General features: G+C 43.7%; 1 protein-coding gene across 6 annotated transcripts in view; it reads left to right on the plus strand.

Annotated features, from left to right (window-relative positions):
• Positions 1-20,341, plus strand: part of LOC128445068 (NACHT, LRR and PYD domains-containing protein 12-like) — a 157,622-nt gene that overhangs the window by 13,538 nt on the left and 123,743 nt on the right. The window contains exons 8-11 of one of the 6 annotated variants that reach the window (XM_053427840.1): positions 7,284-7,457; positions 12,039-12,215; positions 12,596-12,769; positions 14,043-15,817. The exons of 2 other annotated variants lie outside the window; for them this stretch is intronic. In XM_053427840.1, coding sequence (XP_053283815.1) covers positions 7,284-7,457; positions 12,039-12,215; positions 12,596-12,769; positions 14,043-14,061 — 544 coding nt within the window. In that variant the 3' untranslated portion in view covers positions 14,062-15,817. Of the gene's footprint in view, positions 1-7,283; positions 7,458-12,038; positions 12,216-12,595; positions 12,770-14,042; positions 15,818-20,341 lie in introns of those variants that run through there. 3 more of the 6 variants (XM_053427847.1, XM_053427854.1, XM_053427860.1) reach the window with 3 other exon arrangements.

The raw sequence follows: 20,341 nt of genomic DNA on the forward strand, positions 1-20,341 counted from the left end.
GTGTCAGTAAATAACATGTGGACTGAGGCCGAGCACCCGTCCTCCTCAGGTTTACAAAATAAGATACATTCTTTTTTTTTTTAATATATATGTTTATTAGTTTTCCAACAGGTAATACAACACAAAACAAAACAAAAACAAGACAAACATTTGGCTCACACACATATTCAAATCAATACAGGCAGAAGATTCAGGGGTCACGTCCTATACAAGTAAGATAAATTTAAAAACAGATAAGTAAAATAAAAGTATACAGAAATAAAAGTAAATCAATTAAATGGTAAAACAGAGTGCCTCTTTTGAGGCAGAGCATTCTGATCTATGATACAAACCCTCTTGTGAGAATGATGGAAACATTCAGACCAACATATGACAGAAAGGGTTCCCATGTTTTACGAAAGGCATCATCATTGCTGTGAAGTTTACATGTCAAATGGTCCAATACAACAAATTCAAATACAACCCTTTGCCACTGAGCCTTAGATGGAGCTTTTTCTGTGATCCAATTCAAAAGAATACACTTTCTGGCACAAAAAGCAAGTGTCTGATAAAGTCTTCTTTTAAATTTGTCAGTGATGGACATGTCCGATATACCAAGTAGCAGGTATAAAGAGTTATTATTACTGTTAATAGACATAATCTTATTAATTTCCTGCCCTATGACCTGCCAAAACCACAAACAATGTGTCAGACTCCCAGATTCTATCTTACACTTGGGGCACAGTGGAGATGTATTAGGGTTGTATTTATTACGCTGAGAGGGAGAGATATGAACCCTGTGTAGGAGCTTCAGTTGCATAGCTCTCACTCGGTTACAGATATTCAGTATTTTAGAACTTTTCCAAGCATCATTCCAGTCATCATCTGTTATCCTAACATTAAGTTCCCTTTCCCATAAGCCCTTCAGAAAGGAGGTGTTGTGCAATAGTGCTTAAAACGTGTTTCACAGGGTTCACAGGGCTGCACCATTTATGTTAATTAGGTGCAGCGTTCCGGCCTCACACGGGGCACCATTTATGTTGTGCAATAGTGCTTAAAAAGTGTTACCATAGAATGGTGTGCCTTTAGGCACTCAATAAATTTGGTTATCAAAATAAAATGTAAAACATTAATATTTAAAATATTAATATTAAATCATAACTTTAATTGGTTAAAGTTCTCGCGGGGCACCACCCTTCATAGAAGGGAAAAGATAGCCAATTTATTGATTAAGATCAGTCTCATTTAGATCTAGTTCAATTAGAAATCTCAATATTTTACCATTAAAGATTATATAATGAACAATGAAGGCTATGGAGTTCTTAACAGTGTAACAGTTGGCAAGATTCACTTATGCAATATTAATGACAGAACATTTGTGAAAGAAGAACATTTATTATGAACATAATAAAGTATAAAAACACAAATTACTAAACAATCAAACCAACTAACAAGGAGGTGTGTGTGTGTGAATGTAAATTAGCATGCTTTAAAAATGGTCCCTAAGATAAGAGCCCCCCCCCTTCTTCTGAGGTTGCTTTATGGGGGTAGGTTTAATTAGGTGGAGACTATGCGTGTGTCTGTGTAGATGTTAATCAGATAATGCAAGAGTCAGAGAGACCTACAAAGGAGGCCTATGAAGGGCCTAACTAACTTTCAAATAACTTGTTGCCACAATATCACAACACATATCAAACTTATAAACACACACCGATCAAATAAACAGTCTTGCTTAGCGTAGTATAATTATTAAGCCCAGATTATGTTACCAGTCCGAGGGAAAGGGGAAAAGATGTTGCAGTCCAGTTGCAGTTCTGTGACGTCTCCTGGGTTGGTGGTTGTAGAGTTCTGCATTCGCGATTCTGTCGAGCCGTGTGCTCAGATGCTTGTTGAAGTTCTCCTGCAGGACATCGCGTCGCTACGAGGAGTTTTGTAGAGCTTGAAGGGCGAGGAGATTTCCTTGAGAGGGGTGAGCTGGGAGCTGCACCTCTGACCTCCGGTTGTGGGTTGGATAGAGAAGGAAGCTGGATCAGCCAGGCCCCCCCCCTTGGCGATGTAGGAGAGAGAGGCTGTAGCAGCCTTCCGTCCTTGGAGGGATGAGAGAAGAGAGAGACCTTCCGCCCTCGGCAGGATGGAAGAAGAGAGAGATTTTAGGCAGACCTCTCCTTATATTGGCCCCGGTGACCTCACAGGTCTTGGACCAGAGTGACCAATAGGAGTGACCCCCCAGGTTCTTGACACCTTTGTGTGATATTGCCCAGTTCCCAGGACATGCAGCATCCTGTTACATCCTCTGGGAGACTGAGTTCCTTGACTGTCTTAAGACAAAGGGAACATGTGGCACTCTGGGAGACTGAGTTCACTCCAGAACATGCGGCTCCCTTGTTTCAAGTTTGACTGAAGGGAGGCCTGTGGTTTGCACAAAAACCATGTCCCAACAGAGGTGTTTGTGATGTTATACTCCTTAAGGATATTATAGAATAGGCTAATAGAACTGACAGATTTTTGCAAAAAGAGTCGTCTCTCTAGGCGTGAGATATCCTGACACTGAAGGATTGAGGTATCCTTCGTGAACAAAATCTCTCACTTGCAAATATCGAAAGAAATCCTGTTTTGGAATATCATATTTCGTTTTCAATTGACTAAAAGACATCATGGTAGAGCCTTCCAATAGTTTGTGTAAAATAGATATTCTTTTATTTTCCCAAATCCGAAAGTTATTGTCCATTAGTCCAGGGGGAAAGTCAGGATTGTCACATATTGGAGTGAATACAGATGTGAATCGAGATCTGCCCTCTAATTTTCTAATGGCATACCATGTCTTAACTGTGGAGATTGTAATAGGGTTAGTACAAGAAGACTTCAAAAATGTATTTTTCCTAATAAACAGAAGATTAACCAAAGGGTGTTTAGACATTGAACTTTCTACATCCAACCAGAGAGACGTGGACTTATTATGCACCCAGTCAGCTATGATACGTAAATGAACACTAAGCTGAAATGTTCTAATGTCCGGGAGATCGAGACCCCCTCTGAGGATGGAAGACATAGCGTAGCTATTTTCAGGCGGGCTTTCTTCTTAGACCATATAAAGGAGCTAAACCAACTATTTAACTGTTTGATAGTCTTATGGAGGAACATGACTGGGATCATTTGTATGGGGTAAAGTAGCCTAGGGAGAACGTTCATTTTTAGAAGTGCGACACGGCCTAACCCGGAAATTGGGAGGGTATTCCATCTTTCTAGGTCTAGCCTTATGCGCTCAAATATGGGTGGGAAATTTGCTTTGTATAGTTGTTCAAACGAGGGTGTTACACGTATTCCTAAATAGACAAAACCTTCTGGCGACCATTTAAACGGAAAGGGAGATGGGGTTTTAGGTATCTGTTTTTGACAGCCTAATGGCATCACTTCCGATTTATTAAAATTGATTCTGTAACCAGAAAAAGTACTGAACATATTAATTGTCTCAATAAGGGTTGGAATAGATATCTCAGGTTCAGTCAAAACAATCAAGACGTCGTCAGCATAAAGAGTAATCTTGTGTTGTTTAGTGGCCAAGGTGAGACCATGTATGTTTTCATTTATCCTGATAGCCTCAGCAAGTGGCTCAATTGCTAAGGCGAAGAGCAGGGGTGACAGAGGACACCCCTGCCTTGTACCTCTAAAAATTTGAAAGTTAGAAGAGTGTAACCCATTGGTAAGCACTGCAGACAGGGGATTTGTATAAAGTAACTTTATCCAGTTTATAAAATTTTCACTCAAGCCAAATTTGTTTAGTGTAAAAAACAGGTATGGCATCTCTACGCGATCGAACGCCTTCTTAGCGTCCAGAGAAAGCACTACACCATTCAAAGACTGCTGTTGAAAAACCTGAATTGTGTTTAATAATCTGCCCATATTATTGTATGAATTACAACCTTTAATGAATCCAGTTTGGTCATCATTTATAAGAATAGGGAGTAAGCCTTCTAGTCTTGTTGCTAGTATTTTGGAGAGAAGTTTCAGATCAGTATTCAATAGGGAGATAGGCCTGTATGACGGAGAGTCTTCGGGGATTTTACATTTTTTCAAGATTAGAGAGTTGTGCGCTTCTCTCAAAGACTGTGGCAAAACGCCCCTCTTAAAAGAGTCATTAAACATATTTAGAAGTGGGTCAATCAGTAAATCACAGAACTCTTTGTAGAATTCACTACCGAATCCATCTGGACCTGGGGCTTTACCAGACTGTAATCCTTTAATAGCATCGAGTACCTCCTTCTTAGATATAGGGGTTTCAAGAGATGCTTTCTGGTCCTCAGATAAGCTAGGAAGGTTAAGAGAAGGGAACATTTTTTTCATTTTTTCAGTTGTATCAGTTTGTAGTTCAGATTTATACAAACTTTCATAGTAAGTTCTAAATGCATCATTAATGGCTACAGTGTTAAATGTCTGTTTACCCCGACTGTCTATGATTGAAGAGATAACTTGGGAGTCAGCCTTCTTTTTCGTCAAGTATGACAGATATTTCCCAGCTTTATCTCCATGTTCGTACATTTTTTGTTTGGCAAGTCTGATTTTACCTTCTGCATCTTTTGTCCATAGTAAATTTAAAGCACACCGAAGTGCAGAAATCTCCTTCAGTTTCTGTACAGATGAGTTTTTGACATACTCTTTCTCAGCATGTTTCAGTTTGGACACTAAGATTTTTCTTTGTCCATCCTGCCTTCACCTCCTAGTTTACACATAGGATATAATAATACCTCTGGAGAAAGCTTTAGATGTTTCCCACAACAATGAGGAGTCATTAGTGGAGGCTGAATTAACAGAAAGAAATGACTGAAATTCTTCTCTAAAGTAAGATAAGAACTTGCTGTCTGTTAGGATAAAAGGGTTGAACTTCCAATGTCTGGTTTGGCTGACTGGGTTCTCTAAATTATATTGTATGAACACAGCAGCATGATCAGAAATAACTATATTTCCTATAGAGCTGGAGATAACTGACGGCAGTAGAGTTCTCGGGAGAAAGAAATAGTCGATCCTGGTATAGGATTTGTGAACCTTTGAGAAAAACGTGTATTCTTTCTCAGCAATATGTTGGGCTCTCCACACATCTGCATAGTCAAGGTCCTCACAAAGTGCTGAGATCGTTTTAACTTGAGGTAAAAGTGATAATTTACCAGGTGGAGATTTGTCCATGATAGGATTTAAATGGCAATTAAAATCTCCTCCAATAAACGTGTTTCTGACATAAAGATCTATCACTTTAGAGAAAGAAGAAGTAAGAAGGTCGCTTGGGTATCCAGGTGGGTTGTAAATATTCATTATAGCAATTTCTTCCCCATGTAGTATGCCTCTCACAATCACATAACAACCTGCTGTGTCTTTTGTACAGTTTAGAAGTTTAAATGGTACATTTCTCTGGATTAAAATGGCCATGCCTCGACTCCTTGAAGTAAAAGATGAAAAATAAACCTGTCCAAAACCTCCTTGTTGTAATTTCAGATGTTCACTGTCATTTAAATGTGTCTCTTGCAATAGCGCTATGTCAACGCATTACTTTTTAAGATAAGTTAGAACCTTTTTCCATTTGACAGGTGTACCAACACCGTTTACGTTCCAAGTGCATAGCTTCAAAGCTGACGTGATCATGGGTTATGGACTAAAATATTGCCTGAACACATTGCCTGTAATGTAATCCATAATGATGTGAGCCGAACAGAACAAAACCAAAAACAGAACATTATAAAGGTTATAACAAAAAATAGTGCATCTAAGGCACCCTCTGCCTAACACTGGCATAAATTGTACACACTGTCCTTCTCCTAAACTTGGAGGAGCTCGAGCGAAAGGCTTCTCTAGCAACAAAAGAAAGATATCTATCCGGGAAGTCCGGAGGCATTGCTTATAGTGATCCTACAAAGCGAAAAGACATAGTCAGCGCTCCAAATCAAGTGTAATGCATAACCATTACCTAAATGCAAAACTTACTTAAGGTCCGACAGATCCGCTGCTCAGCTTGAAAACTTAGATTAATGTTCACACATCATCATCAAGGGGGGCATCCTTCAGTGACTGGATGTATTTCTCCACCGCGGCTGGGTCGTGAAACATCTTGGTGGATCCGCGACAGGTGACTCTCAGTGACGCGGGGTACACCTGCCTGTAATCAGCACCGAGCGCTCTCAGCTGTTTCTTCACTCCGACGTATCCCTTTCTCCTGCGGAGAACAGAAGCTGAAAAGTCCTGAAATATCATCACCGTCGCGTCCTCATATTTCAGCGCTTGATTTTTCCTTCCCATCTCCCACGACGCATTCATCACACGCTGTTTATCCTGATAGTTGTGGAACCTGACCAGCACCGGCCGCAGTCTCTGGGTGGAGGGGGGCTTCGGGGCCAGCGAGCGGTGCGCTCTCTCCAACTTCACGCGGCCCGACTTCGTTTCAATGTGAAGGATTTTAGGGAGCCAAACCTCAAAGAACTGAGTCGGCTCATCTCCTTCAGCCTCCTCTGGGAGTCCGATGATACGGATGTTTTTGCGTCGTCCTCTGTTTTCCAGGTCGTCGGACCGGTCGCTTAATTATCACACCAACCTCTCCAGAGCTTTCAACTTTTCCTCCACCGGGTCCGTGACGTCTTCCAGCGCTGAAATCCTCTGCTCAGCCTCGGTTATCCGCTTCTCATGGCTGTCCAGTTCTTCTCTGTGTATTTTTAAGAGCTCTGACAGTGGGCCGAGTTTTTCGTCGATGACTCTAGAGATGTTGGCTGTAATTTCGCCCACCGCTTCGCGAAGCGGCCGTAAGCTAGCCTCGGCTCCGGTGTCGGCTATGATGCTAGCTCCCACATGGACCTCGCCAGCCTGCTGGCTGTGCTCAGCATCATCGGGAGTTTGATTTCTTTTACGTGGCATGCTGTCGGATTGCCTCAGAAAGTAGCTGTCAATGTTCATGTTAGGCTAATGAACCATTAAGAGGTTGGAGTGCTATTTTTTTAGGATTAAGTGAATAAATTAGTTAGTAAGCGAAGCAGCTCTCCCGAACGTGACCTTCCCTCACGCCGCCATCTTGAAAAGCCCTAAGATACATTCTTATTGAAACATGTTGGACAGTTGATAAGTTTGAAACAAAAAGGAAGTGAGTGTCAGGAGCCATCCCTACTTAAGAAGGAAATGAATAAAGCAATGGTCCAACATGTCTGATCTGATATTTATCTTCAGGTCACAGACTGGACTGAGGTCAGCAGCATGTTGAGAGTCTGTGTTGACATGATGACGATCCACAACAACAGGAGGACACATTCTAATATTCATATTTCTTTATCCAGGTTGAAGGGCTGCAGTCTGTCACAGATCAGGTGTTCTTCTCTGGCTTCAGCTCTGAGGTCAAACCCCTCTCATCTCAGAGAACTGGATCTGACTGACAACGACCTGCAGGACTCAGGAGTGAAGGAGCTGTGTGGTTTTCTACAGAGTCCAACCTGTCGACTGGAGACACTGAGGTCAGACATCATGTTTTATTGTTAAAGGTTCAGTGTGTAGAAAGTAGTGACATCTAGTGGTGAAGTGTCATGTTGCAGCTGAACACACCTCACCCCCCCCCCTTCCAAACAGGAAACAGAACCTGTGGTAGCTTCAGTTGTCATAGAACCTCAGAAGGTGTAGTTTGTCCCTGTTTTTTCTACTGTAAAAAAATATGGCTGCCTGCGTAGAGAGAACCTGCTCCTAATGTTAATATAAAGTATTTAAAACTTAAATGTCTCATTCTAAAGTAAAGAAAACAACTATTGTTACAGTTTAGATGAAACTGGTAAAAACTTCTCTAGGATTCTTTTCTCTTCAGTTTCTAACAATGGATCCTTTCACCTAAATCTTCCACACTGGAGCTTTAAGGTCAAAGGTCAGAACATGTGTTTCTAACAGTGAACACTGATACTGAGCTGAGAGATGTTTGTAGAATGAGCGCTGAGGACCGAGTCAGGCTCAATGTGACTGAAGTTTTACTGACAGAAAAACAATCCAATGCTGGACAATGTGTACATGTAATGTTTCTGTGGAAGCTAACAAGTACTTGTCCCGGTGGTCCTATGGACTGACCACATGACAGCGTGCTGCGTTCGTGTTCTGGTTTCATTTCCAACATGAAAAGCTTCCTCTTGTTTCAGAACTTACATGGGGTCGTCCATGCCTTTATCCTTTCACCATTATATCTCTGTACAATCCTGTACACACGTGTTTCTCAGGCTCCCTGCACCACTTTCAACTGGTCAAACTGCTGCTCAGGTCATCGCCACTTTAAGAAAACATGATCATAGAAATGCTCGCCCTCTTCACACATCTACTTTAGAAAAGGCAATCGGACCGAGAAAGAAACGAATAAACTTTCAAACGACGCTGCACCTGACTCGATGCAGCCATGCCTTTGCCTACACAAACTGTCATATAAGCTGCTATAGAAGATCAAGGTATGGAGATGAGGAAGTTGATAGAAGAAACCAGACACTCCAACACTACCCGCTTGCACTCTCTTCAAAACTCCCTTACTCTCATGCAAAAGGAACAATCAGCCATTGCGGAGAAAGGGGAGGGTACCAACCAGCACAGCAACTGAGCATGCCACCTGCCTCTATAGAAAGGGCCTGCCAGGAGCTACAGGCTACAAACGTTCTGCGTTGGAAGGTGAACCATTTAGAGAGGGGGTGTCCAGACGGTTGAATCTGAAGTTTGTGGGATTCACAGAAGGCGTGGAGAAGGGACATCTTACCGTCTTTGTGTCTGAAATGATCATAAAACTTTCAGCCAGACTGGGTTCTCCAGGGTGGTGGAAGTGGACTGAGCCCAGCGCATTCTGAAACCCTGACTGATGTCAGAGGGAAAACGATCACGGACAATTATTGCAACTACAACACGACCAGGACAGGGAGCTGCTATTGTGATTAAGTCGGGAGAGAGCACCCTTGTATTATGATGGTGCTACGATTCCCATCTTTCCAGATTATACATCAGAGGTGATCAATCAGCGACAAGCCTTCGGTAGTCATTAAGACACTTCGTGAGGCTAATGTGAGAACTACTCTCCGCTTCCCTTCCAAGCTGCACGTTGAGCATAAATGAAAGACTCCAACGTTTGCTTCAGCGGACGACGCAAACGCTTTACTCTCCAGCTGATGCTACAAACTCATGTGCTGGTAAATCGAACAGAAGTGAGCAGCAATATGGAACAATCCGTTGTCATCTGTAATAGTCTGAGATACTGTTTTATTTACTCGTTATTCATTTTTATTTTATATGGTGATTTAATAAAATTCTTTCATTTTAAAGCTGAACAAACAAAGGCTTAAATATTGGTTACCACGTTGATTTTGAATGTGGGTGAAGACGTAGTGAATTCATATTGCTGCCTTTGTCAGGGGTGAGAGGTGAGGTGGAGCACTAGGACCCAGACGCAAAGTATAATCAAGAGATTGAATCTTTAATGAACAAAGTCTTTAAGGGACAAAACATAAACACTAAAGGGAGAAACTGGATAAACACTAAAAGGGAAGAAAAACAGGAGTCTGACACAGGGAATACAGAGGTACAGAGGCTCAGCAGACACAAGATACCAAGACACGGGAGATCAGGACAGGAGAGCAGGACAAGACATCATCCTGGTACAACAAACGATCCGACAAAGAGGAGCACAGAGACTTATATACAGACACAGGTGCAACACATGAGGACTGGCGCAGACAATCCCCGACAGGAAGTGAAGACAGAAAATACCTTAATGTTAGATATGTGATCATCTCAGGAAGCATCAATAATATTACTTTAACTTGTCTCAATATTTATGGTCATTATATTGATGACCCTGCCTTTTTTTTGGAAGGGGGGCATACTACTCCTTTCAGTCGATGAAAGATCTACATTACATTATAAAATTGAAGAGTGAATATAACATTATTTTTAGTAACCAGGTTAATAAATCAATAATTAAGCTGAGACGAAAGCAATTTGAATTGAATGATAAGCAAGGTGAATTGTTGGCCAGACAGTTGCGGTACTGCACAGGCAAGTAGGTCCATTCTTAAACTCAAGTCTTCCACTGGTGAAACTTGAACTAATCCACGTGATATAAATTAATACTTTAGAGAGCTATATTCAAAGTTTTAGCTCTACACCTCTAGCTCTAATGCATCTGGTTAAGATATTCCGAAATTACTGGATTCTGTTGAATTGCCTAAAATAAGTGACTCTGCTAAGCTTGATCTAGATACAAATTTCACTGTGAAAATAAAGAGGCAATAGAATCATTCCCAAGCGGTAAGGCTGCAGGTCCAGATGGGTTCTGGACCCTAACCCTAAGCCTACAGTGACTTCTTGCCCCCCTGGTATTTAGAATGATTAAACATGCAATAGCCAATGAGATATTTCCACAATCTTTTTATGAGGAAACTATTTGTCTAATACTCAAGAAATGGAGGGAGGATTCAGATCCACTGGCATATAGACCCCTCAGTCTATTCAACTATGATCAGAAAGTGGTCGCAAAAATGCTGACCACTAGTCTGGACAGGCGTTTTTCTTCATTAATACATCCTGATCAATCAGGCTTTGTATCGGGCAGGTTCTCTTTTTTGAATACCTGGAGATTATTTAATCTAATGTTTGCAAGACATAAAGTAAATGACAAGCCTGTAGTTATCTTGTTAGATGCAGAACGGGCATTTGATCAGATTGAATGGAGATGTATACACGCCACATTGAGACACTATGGATTTGGTGAATTACTCATCAAGATGCTTTATGCTTATCCTACATCTGCCATTCTCACTAATTGGAACAGGTCATGACTTTTAACCTGAAGCCTGGGACATGAAACCTCAAATTACGTGTGATACCCATTCTGGCTTTTCCTCACCATATGCTTTATAATTTTAATTTACTGAATGATTAATTAGTAGGGGCTGTAACGCTGTAGCTTATCTCTGTAGAGTCTGGCTTTTTGTTTTTTCTTTGTGAAGTTAAATATAATTTGTAAAACAATATAAAAAAAGTTACAGGTTCACTATGAAGGAGTTAGTGACGTCTCCAGGTTTCGTACATGTGAACGTAGTCCACTTGTTTACACGTACGACTCCTGAACATGTCCAAAAAGATATGAGAGACATCTAGTGGTAAAGTTACATATTACAAACAACTGAACCCCGAGGACACGAGGACTTTCAAACTGTTTTCAGTCATGAACTCTGTAAAATAGTGTCCTAGTGGACATTTTCTGGAGTTTGACTTTCAAAGATGAATTTGGTGGAGCAGCAGGAGGCCGGACATGACGTATAAATTCTGCTGTGGAAAGATCAGTGTTGTTGTCAGAACAACTTGACTCAGACTTCAGGTCTGAAAACAGAGACAGTGATGTTTAGTCAAGTCCTTTATTTTCACACATGGAATTTTAAGCTTCCTGTATACTTTATACTAGTCTTCTCTAGACTGGATGACTGTAACTCCTTCCTCTCTCAAAAGTCTCTCTCCTGCCTCCAACCAGTTCAGAACGCAGCAGCTTCTCACTGGTTTTAAACGGCAACATCACATCTCCCTGATCCTCTCTTCTGTCCATTGGCTCCCTGTCCGTTTTAGAATTGATTTTAAGGTTTTACTGATCACTTTTAAAGCATCTGGCCCCAAACTACATCCCAGAATTATTGAGCCCATATGTTCCTGCATGCAGCCTTAGATCCTCAGATGGATCCTGCTGTTCCAAAATCCAGGTTGAAATCTAAACCGTGACCGTGCTTTTACCATCAGGGCCCCTCTGCTTTGGAACGGCCCCCTGAGGAGATAAGGCAGAGTCAGTGACTTCTTTTAAATCACTTCTTAAGACCCATTTTTAAAGACTTGCTTTTATGTGATGTTGTGTTCTAAATGTGTTTTTTATAATTTTCACCTTTTATTTACTTGTTAATTTATCTTTATTGTCATTTTACTGCTGTATGGGATACATTTTTTTATTTACTTTTCTTGCTTTGCTGTCAAAGCACTTTGTAAACTCTGTTTTTAAAAGGTACTATAACAATAAGGTTTACTAATATGTCTTTATCCAGGTTGGGGGACTGCAGTCTGTCAGAGATCAGCTGTTCTTCTCTGGCTTCAGCTCTGAGGTCAAACCCCTCTCATCTAAGAGAAATGGATCTGAGTAATAACAACGACCTGCAGGACTCAGGAGTGAAGGAGCTGTGTGGTTTTCTACAGAGTCCAACCTGTCGACTGGAGACTCTGAGGTCAGTTTACTGACTGACTTTTGTACATCTCATATCTATAAAACAGCATTTTTACCCAATTGATCTCATTTAATTCTAATTTAACATAATCCCTCTTCATACATAATTTGAATCCATTCATTAATTAATCTGTGACATTTTAAATATTCAGCTACTTGTTAAAACATTGAGTTTAGTTCTGGATTTCTTAAACTGATCTGAAGGACAGAGACCGGGTCCAAATTAGATATTTATTCTGAATCAGGACTCGTTTTTAGTCAAACATGTCTGATTTCCTATTTATCTTCCATGTTATGAGTCTGTGCTGACGTGAATATGTGTCTGTTATTTTCACACATGAACTCAGTTTAATTTACAGTTAAGTTTTATCCTTTATCCAGGTTGATTCTCTGCAGACTGACAGAGATCAGCTGTTCTTCTCTGGCTTCAGCTCTGAGGTCAAACCCCTCTCATCTCAGAGAACTGGATCTGAGTAACAACGACCTGCAGGAATCAGAACTGAAGGAGCTGCATGATCTAAAGCAGAGTCCAACCTGTCAACTGCAGACTCTGAGGTCAGTAGATGGTTGGAGTCAGTCCACGCTGCTTTCATCAGTATTTTACTAAACACAGTCGGTGTCCCAGATCCAGGGTCTGTGCTACCAAGCAGGATTTGTGGTTATAGACTATGGGCAGAATGGTCTCTGGTTCGTCTCTGGTTCGACCTGGATTGATCTGTCCAAAAATCCAAGAGGATTCTCCCTACCCTGTCTAGTGCCCCTGAGCAAGGCACCTTACTTACCCCAACATCTGCTCCCCGGGCACTGTACATGGCTGCTCACTGCTCTGTGTGTCCTGCACACAGATGGGTTAAAAGCAGAGGATAAATTTACCTACCATTGCATGAGTGTGTCGGTGCATGTCTGTGCATGTGTTTGGTATAAATAAACGTATCTTAATCGTATCTTAATCGTATAAAAGCTCCGCCCACTGATCACAGTGACTCTACACTGTTGTGTGGGGCACACTGTCCTTAAAGGGACGGATAAGGGAAGTTTAAATCAACGTCTGGTTGGTTCAGTTGATCTCTAACTCACCCAGAACATCTCAATCTCTCCAGACTCATCCTGTCACCAAAACACCAGATGACCTCAGTCAGCTTCCTGAAGACAGGTTCATGTGTTTTCATAGAGTAGTGAAGTCAGAGGTGTCCACCACAGTGTGTGTCTTCTTCTCTTCTACTCGTCTTGTAAGTAAACAACAGATTCAGATCTAGTGGCCTTGAGTAATTTATCTCGTTCGCACGTTATTATATCGTGGTCATGTAATATATATTTACCAAATGCCACCAGGGGGCGCTGTAACTTACACTGACACAATCCCAGATGTTTTACCAGCTGTTCTTCCTGCATTTAGCAGCTGTGACTGAGTTTCTTTTATTCTGGATCATGTGTTTGTTCTCCACGGATTTTTATTATAGAACAGTTTGATCCTGGTTGTGAAATATGAGGCTCTGCTGTCAGTCAAACTGTCCATGTCTGTGATTGGTCACACACAGTAGACCCCGCCCCCTTTTTTTGCACATCCTCACACAGTGAAACATGGCTTCACCTGTAACAGCAGTAAATCCACCTCTCAGGTGTCCACTCTGCACTTTGACATGCAGAGGAAACACACTGAGCTCTTAGCGTGTTCATTCCAACACGTGAACATGAAGCAGAGAGGAAGCTGCTCCACCTCTGAACAGGACTGAAGTCCCTGCTGCTCTTTCTACTGGATGTGCTGCATCACTGACTCACAGCTGATGAAGTGAGTCTCTGTAACACTGATGTCTTCTTCTCTCAACAGTTGGTGGGGGTTCTCTTAGGGAAGGAGAGTGTGAAGAGGACAGTGTGTGTGGACGGAGGCTGAGCTGTGTCCTGAGGATCCAGAGGCTGAAGCAGCAGCAGCTTGTGTGTAGAGCGGCTCTGACTGGGCCTTGTTGCTGGGAGGCAGAGTGGAGACAGAGCTCCAGAGGAATCAGAGGAGGTGAGCTGCTCTGAGATCAGCTGTCACACAGTGTCCAGTCCACCATCCTCCCTGTGTGTTCCTGTGGATGTGACACAGCATCACCACTGGATCTGCTGCTGCTCTGTCCTTTGACACACAAAAGTGTACATAACTTGGAAATATTTCCAAGTTATGTGAAGAACATTTAAAAATAAGTTAATGCAAATTTTACTTTCAAATGTAAAAAGTGACATTATATTTACAGGTCGGTACGTGAAGCTGTGAGCGGTTGCTGTTATAAATAAATATCTGCTGAGTTCAGACAAGCTTCTTATATTTTAAACAGTTTCACTCTGATCCTTCTGACGGCAGCGTGTTAGCATGTTGTGTTGAAAACTAAAGACATCAGGTGAAAACCATGAGCACTGCAAGGAATCAGAAAGTGTAAAGTCATGTTATCTGAACACAGATTGATGAGACCAGGCTGTAAATAAGATGCTCAGTACATTGAAGTATTAAGTCAACAGTGATTTCTAAGAGTCGATGTAAATAAAGAAGAAAAGAAAATGACGAGGTGAAGAACTTTTTCAGAAGAATCATTTTTATAAAGTCTCTGATCGTACTTCACACACAGACCTCACTACGTCCAGGACGTGATGTCATCACTTGTAACTGTCGGATGTCAAAATGTTGTGTAAACTCCGACAGGACATTATAATGATTTATCAATGATTATTGATTATTTTGAGTATGATCTCATTCAGGTTAAGTTCATCAGAACAAACTGTTTATACGTCAGTGTCTTAATCCAATTATTGTCTTAATCTGGTTGATACCAGTGTATTGTATCCATGGAAAGGTCAAGCGGTGATTGGTTTGTGAGCGACATGTCGTCACATGGAGGAGGCGGGGTTTATGACCTATACTGCAGCCGTCCACCAGGGGGCGATGCAGAACCTTTGTTTTCATCTTTATTTACAGTCTAAATGTTAACGATTGTTTTTCATTGTGTTTTATTGAATGACGTCAGATAAGATCTTCTCTGTAAAGTCGCAGGTGATGGATCTGACCTGAGTTTGAGTTTCTCACTTTCCATGTTTCACTGTTTAACGGTAGAAGGTCGAAAATCTCAGCTTCAAATGATTTAATTCAACTGCTGCAGGAAAACCACGAAATCCAGTTTGATCATCACAGAAACGTCTCAGCTTGTTTTATTCACTTGTAAAATCTTGTGTCTACTTTGTTTACATTAATCATTTCTTTATTTTTACATGAAAATAAACAGTTTCCACTTCATTAAAGTTTAAATTCTCTGACATCACATGACTCACTGAGGAGGCTGTGGAGGCGTCTTGTCTTGAGGGTGAAGGGGCGAACACACATTTACACGATGGATCAGACACATGGCACCGTTTGGTAAATGAGGCCCGACACTTATTGTGTAGTGTCACTGTGTCGTGTCACCTCTTTTTACAACGATGTCTTTTTAATGTTGAAATGAGTTGTTCCATTCTGTCCTGAATAAAGAATCCCATTAATTCATTAATCAAAGATTCTCATACATTCTCTGTGTTTGACTTACGGATGAAGTTCTCACTAAAGTGTAAAAATTCTGGTGAAGATCAGGTGATATGATCAAAAAGTCTGGAACAGCGACTTGAACACAGCTGAGAGGTGAGAGAGTTTAACTGAGACGTAACCAGGTCACACACTCTGTTTCCTGATCTGACATTTATTTCCCCTGTCTGCAGATTGAATTATTCTGTTTAGATGTGTTTGAATAATGGTCTCTCTCTCTCTGGAGTGTGAGCTTGTGGCAGAGCAACTCACTTTCAGTCTTTATGTGTTTTTTCTTTTTAATAAATGATATTATTTTCACACAGTTTATTGGTTAAAGCTTCACAGTAGTTTATAGTTTGGTGAAGTGGCAAAAACTTAAGCCGCAAACATGGCGTTAAGATCTCTGCCAGCTTCCCCTGCAGTGTAGAGGACATCGGCCTCGCTGTGGGGGAGACGGTCGGCCCCACAGCAGCTTGGATGAGGGAGGGTATTTTGGGTGAGGTAGAAGAAAGGGAGGTGGGAGGTGGGAGGTGAAGAAGAATGTGGTGTGAAGCAGGTGGAACAGAAGACAGGTGAGGAGGAAAAGCAGGCAGGTGAAGGAAAGGAGAGTGAGCAGCAAGGGAAGGATGGAGGAAACAGGGCAAGTACGGGAAAGTGAAACGGGTGATAAAAGGGTTCCATGGAGGGAACAGGTGGAGGAGGCTGAGATGGAGGAGGAAGCAGAGAGAACAGTGAAATCAAAGTCAACTGTAAAACGCAGGAGATCAAGAAGAAATACAACAACTGAGGCCAAGAGCAGCAAATGGAGGAAAACTAAATAAACGGTGATGAGAGTGGAAATGATGAGTGTGTGTCTGAACGCAGCGATGGGCCAAGTTTGAGCAGCAGCCAAAAAACTGAAAATACTAACAACAGAAAAATGACTAACTTTTTACATCAAACTAAGAACCAGCACGAGGTGAAAGTGGACGACCACTTCCCAGACTTAGCTCTTTTGACTTCTTCAGCCAGACTCCACATGAGCCAGAGGGAAGAGTCTGGCCTCACAGATCAGGAGGTTTTTACCCTGAAGAAACTTGTGCTCAGAGCAAAAAGACAACTGAGCAGTGATGGAAAAGGCAGCAATGTGTGTTTTAATGCACCTATTGGTGTTACGGTTTAAGTAAGGTTCGGACCCCAAAGCAGACATGGAGTGGTAGTTGATAGGTAATGGAACAAAGTTTATTGCTTGTGAGGCAGGAGTTGGCTGGAGAGGCAGGGTGCTGGCTGGCTTGAAGGTCCTGGCAGGTTGGAGGACGAAGAGCCGAGCAGGAAGGCACACAAGCGTTCATAGAAGACGGAATAATCTGGCGTCGAAGTGACGAGACGACCAGGCTTATAGTGCAGGGATGATTATGTGGATTGGAGGCAGGTGTGCCTCGTCCTGCTGCAGTCACCAGCCAGCCACGCCCCTTGCCACACACAACACACAGGGAGAACACAGAAAGGCAGGAGACGACACAGCAACAAACTATAAACACAACAACACAATCACCACAGTACCCCCCCCTCAAGGGACGCCACCTGGCGGCCGACCCGGCTTGTCCGGGAAACGTTCATAAAAGTCATCCAAAATAGACGGGTCCATGATGAGGGAACGAGAAATCCACTGTCTCTCCTCTGGACCGTAACCCTCCCAATCCATGAGGTATTGGTAGCCTCGATCACGCCGGCGTACGTCCAACACCCTATTAACTGTGTACGCCGGGTGGTCATCAATGTCATGGGGGGGTGGGGGGAGCTCTGCAGGAGGGCTTAGTGGACTGGTGGCTACTGGCTTGAGGAGAGAGACATGAAAAGTGGGGTGAATCCTTAGCGACAGGGGGAGTTTGAGTCTTATAGCAGAAGGGTTAATGATCCGGTCAACCTCGAATGGCCCAATATACCTTGGTGTCAGTTTACGGGACTCAGTCTGGAGGGGCAGATCCCGGGATGATAACCAGACCATCTGTCCCGGCTGGTAGTCCGGGGCCGGGGTGCGGTGCCGATCGGCCACTCGCTGATTGCGGGCCGCAGTGCGGACGAGGGCTGCCCGGGCCTCGCGCCAGACCCGATGAACACGCCGGAGATGTTCCTCCACGGATGGTACTGCCACGTCAGTCTCCTGAGAAGGGAACAGAGGAGGCTGGAAACCATTAGCTGCCATGAAAGGAGACATACCTGTGGCGGAGCAGACCAGGGAGTTGTGAGCATATTCAATCCAGGCGAGGTGTGTGGCCCAGGAAGCAGGATGTTGAGCAGTGACACAACGCAGGGCCGCCCCCAGATCCTGGTTTGCCCGTTCCGTCTGGCCGTTGGACTGAGGATGGTACCCCGATGAAAGGCTGGCTGACGCCCCCAACGCCTGGCAGAACGCCCTCCACGTTCTGGCGGAAAACTGCGGACCCCTATCAGAGACGATATCCATAGGGATGCCATGAAGACGTGGATAACCAGCAGGTTGGCGGTCTCCAGTGCGGAAGGTAGCTTGGAAAGAGGGACGAAGTGGGCTGCCTTGGAGAACCGGTCAACCACGGTCAGTATCACGGTGTTGCCTTCCGAGGGAGGTAAGCCGGTGATGAAGTCGACCGCCACATGCGACCAAGGGCGGTGAGGGATGGGAAGGGGGTGCAGCAATCCGGCGGGGGCTTGATGTGAGGCTTTGCTCCGGGCGCAGACGGAACAGGCAGCTACGAATTCCCTGGTATCCGTTGTTATGGAAGGCCACCAGAACCGTTGTTGCAGGAGGGCCAGTGTTCTACGAAAACCAGGGTGGCAGGCAATCCGGGAGGCGTGTCCCCATTGCAGGACAGGAGATCTCACCACCTCAGGAACAAACAACCTGTCCGTAGGACAACCCTGTGGAACCGGCTGGTCCCTCTGGGCCCCCTGGACCACACCCTCGATCTCCCACCCAGCTGCTCCAACCACACAGGCAGATGGCAGGATGGTGCTTCCAGCGGTGTCCTCAACCGGGAGAGCAAACTGACGTGACAGCGCGACCGGTTTGACGTTCTTGGATCCTGGGCGATAGGTGAGGGTGAATTGAAACCGCCCCAGGAACAAGGCCCACCGGGCCTGGCGTGAGTTGAGCCTCCGAGCCGATCTGAGGTAGGAGAGGTTCTTGTGATCCGACCACACAATGAAAGTATGAGTGGATCCCTCAAGCCAGTGCCTCCACTCCTGCAGAGCCAGGACGACCGCCAGCAGCTCCTGATTCCCCACGTCATAGTTCCTCTCTGCTGGAGAGAGCTGGCGGGAGAAAAAAGCACACGGGTGCTGCTTCTGATCAGCCGAGGAGCGCTGCGAAAGAACAGCTCCCACCCCGGAGTCAGAAGCATCCACCTCCACAATAAACTGTAGCGCGGGGTCAGGGTGAATAAGGACAGGTGCAGAAGAAAATAACAATTTCAATTTAGCAAATGAAGCCTCGGCCACAGGGGGCCACACAAATGGCACTTTAACAGAAGTTAATTGCGTAAGGGGTGTGGCAACACTGCTATAGTTCCGGATAAACCTGCGGTAGAAATTGGCAAACCCGAGAAACCTCTGTAGTTGCTTCCTTGATGTGGGAGTAGGCCAGTCGGCCACTGCCATAACCTTGGCAGGGTCGGTCTTGATTTGCCCCTTCTCCACAATGAAACCTAAAAAACTAACAGAAGACACATGAAACTCACACTTCTCCGCCTTAACATATAAACGATTCTCCAGGAGTCTTTTAAGGACTAAACTAACATGTTGCACATGCTCCTGGAGATTGCGAGAGAAAATCTAAATATCGTCTAAATAAACAAACACAAAACAGTTCAACATGTCCCGTTGCACGTCATTAATCAGGTTTTGGAAAACCGCAGGTGCAATTGTGAGACCAAAGGGCATCACCAAGTATTCGAAATGTCCCAGAGGTGTGTTAAACCCAGTCTTCCACTCGTCTCCTTTCTTGATTCTCACTAGGTGATAAGCGTTTCGGAGATCCAACTTCGTAAAGATAGAAGCCTCATGAAGGGGTCCGAACGCCGAGTCTATCAGCGGAAGGGGGTATCTGTTCTTAACAGTAATGTCATTGAGACCCCGAAAGTCAATACAGGGGCGCAGCGATTTGTCCTTCTTTTCTACAAAAAAAAACCCCACCCCTAGCGGAGAAGACGAAGGTCGAATTAGTCCAGTGGCCAAGGAGTCAGTAATATATGTCTCCATGGCCACTCTTTCTGGCTTAGATAAATTATACAATTTACTGGAAGGATAAGGAGCGTCTGGAATTAAGTCAATGGAGCAGTCATAAGGTCTGTGAGGGGGAAGAGAGAGAGCGCGGTCCTTGCTAAACACCTCCCGGAGGTGATGATAGACTGAGGGCACAGAGCTGACGTCCACTGGTTTGGGGGGTAACGGTGTTGAAGGCATGGTTGACGGGATGGCGGAATGTAAACAATGAGAATGACAGAAAAGACTCCAGTTGTAAATGGAGACGGAGGACCAGTCAATCTGTGGGTTATGCAACTTCAACCAAGGAAGCCCTAGCACTACAGGGGAAGCCGGAGAAGGAATTAGAAAAAAAGAAATAATCTCCCGGTGGTTACCGG

The sequence above is a fragment of the Pleuronectes platessa genome, chromosome 1, assembly GCF_947347685.1.
Source record: "Pleuronectes platessa chromosome 1, fPlePla1.1, whole genome shotgun sequence".
Taxonomy (NCBI): Eukaryota; Metazoa; Chordata; class Actinopteri; order Pleuronectiformes; family Pleuronectidae; genus Pleuronectes; species Pleuronectes platessa.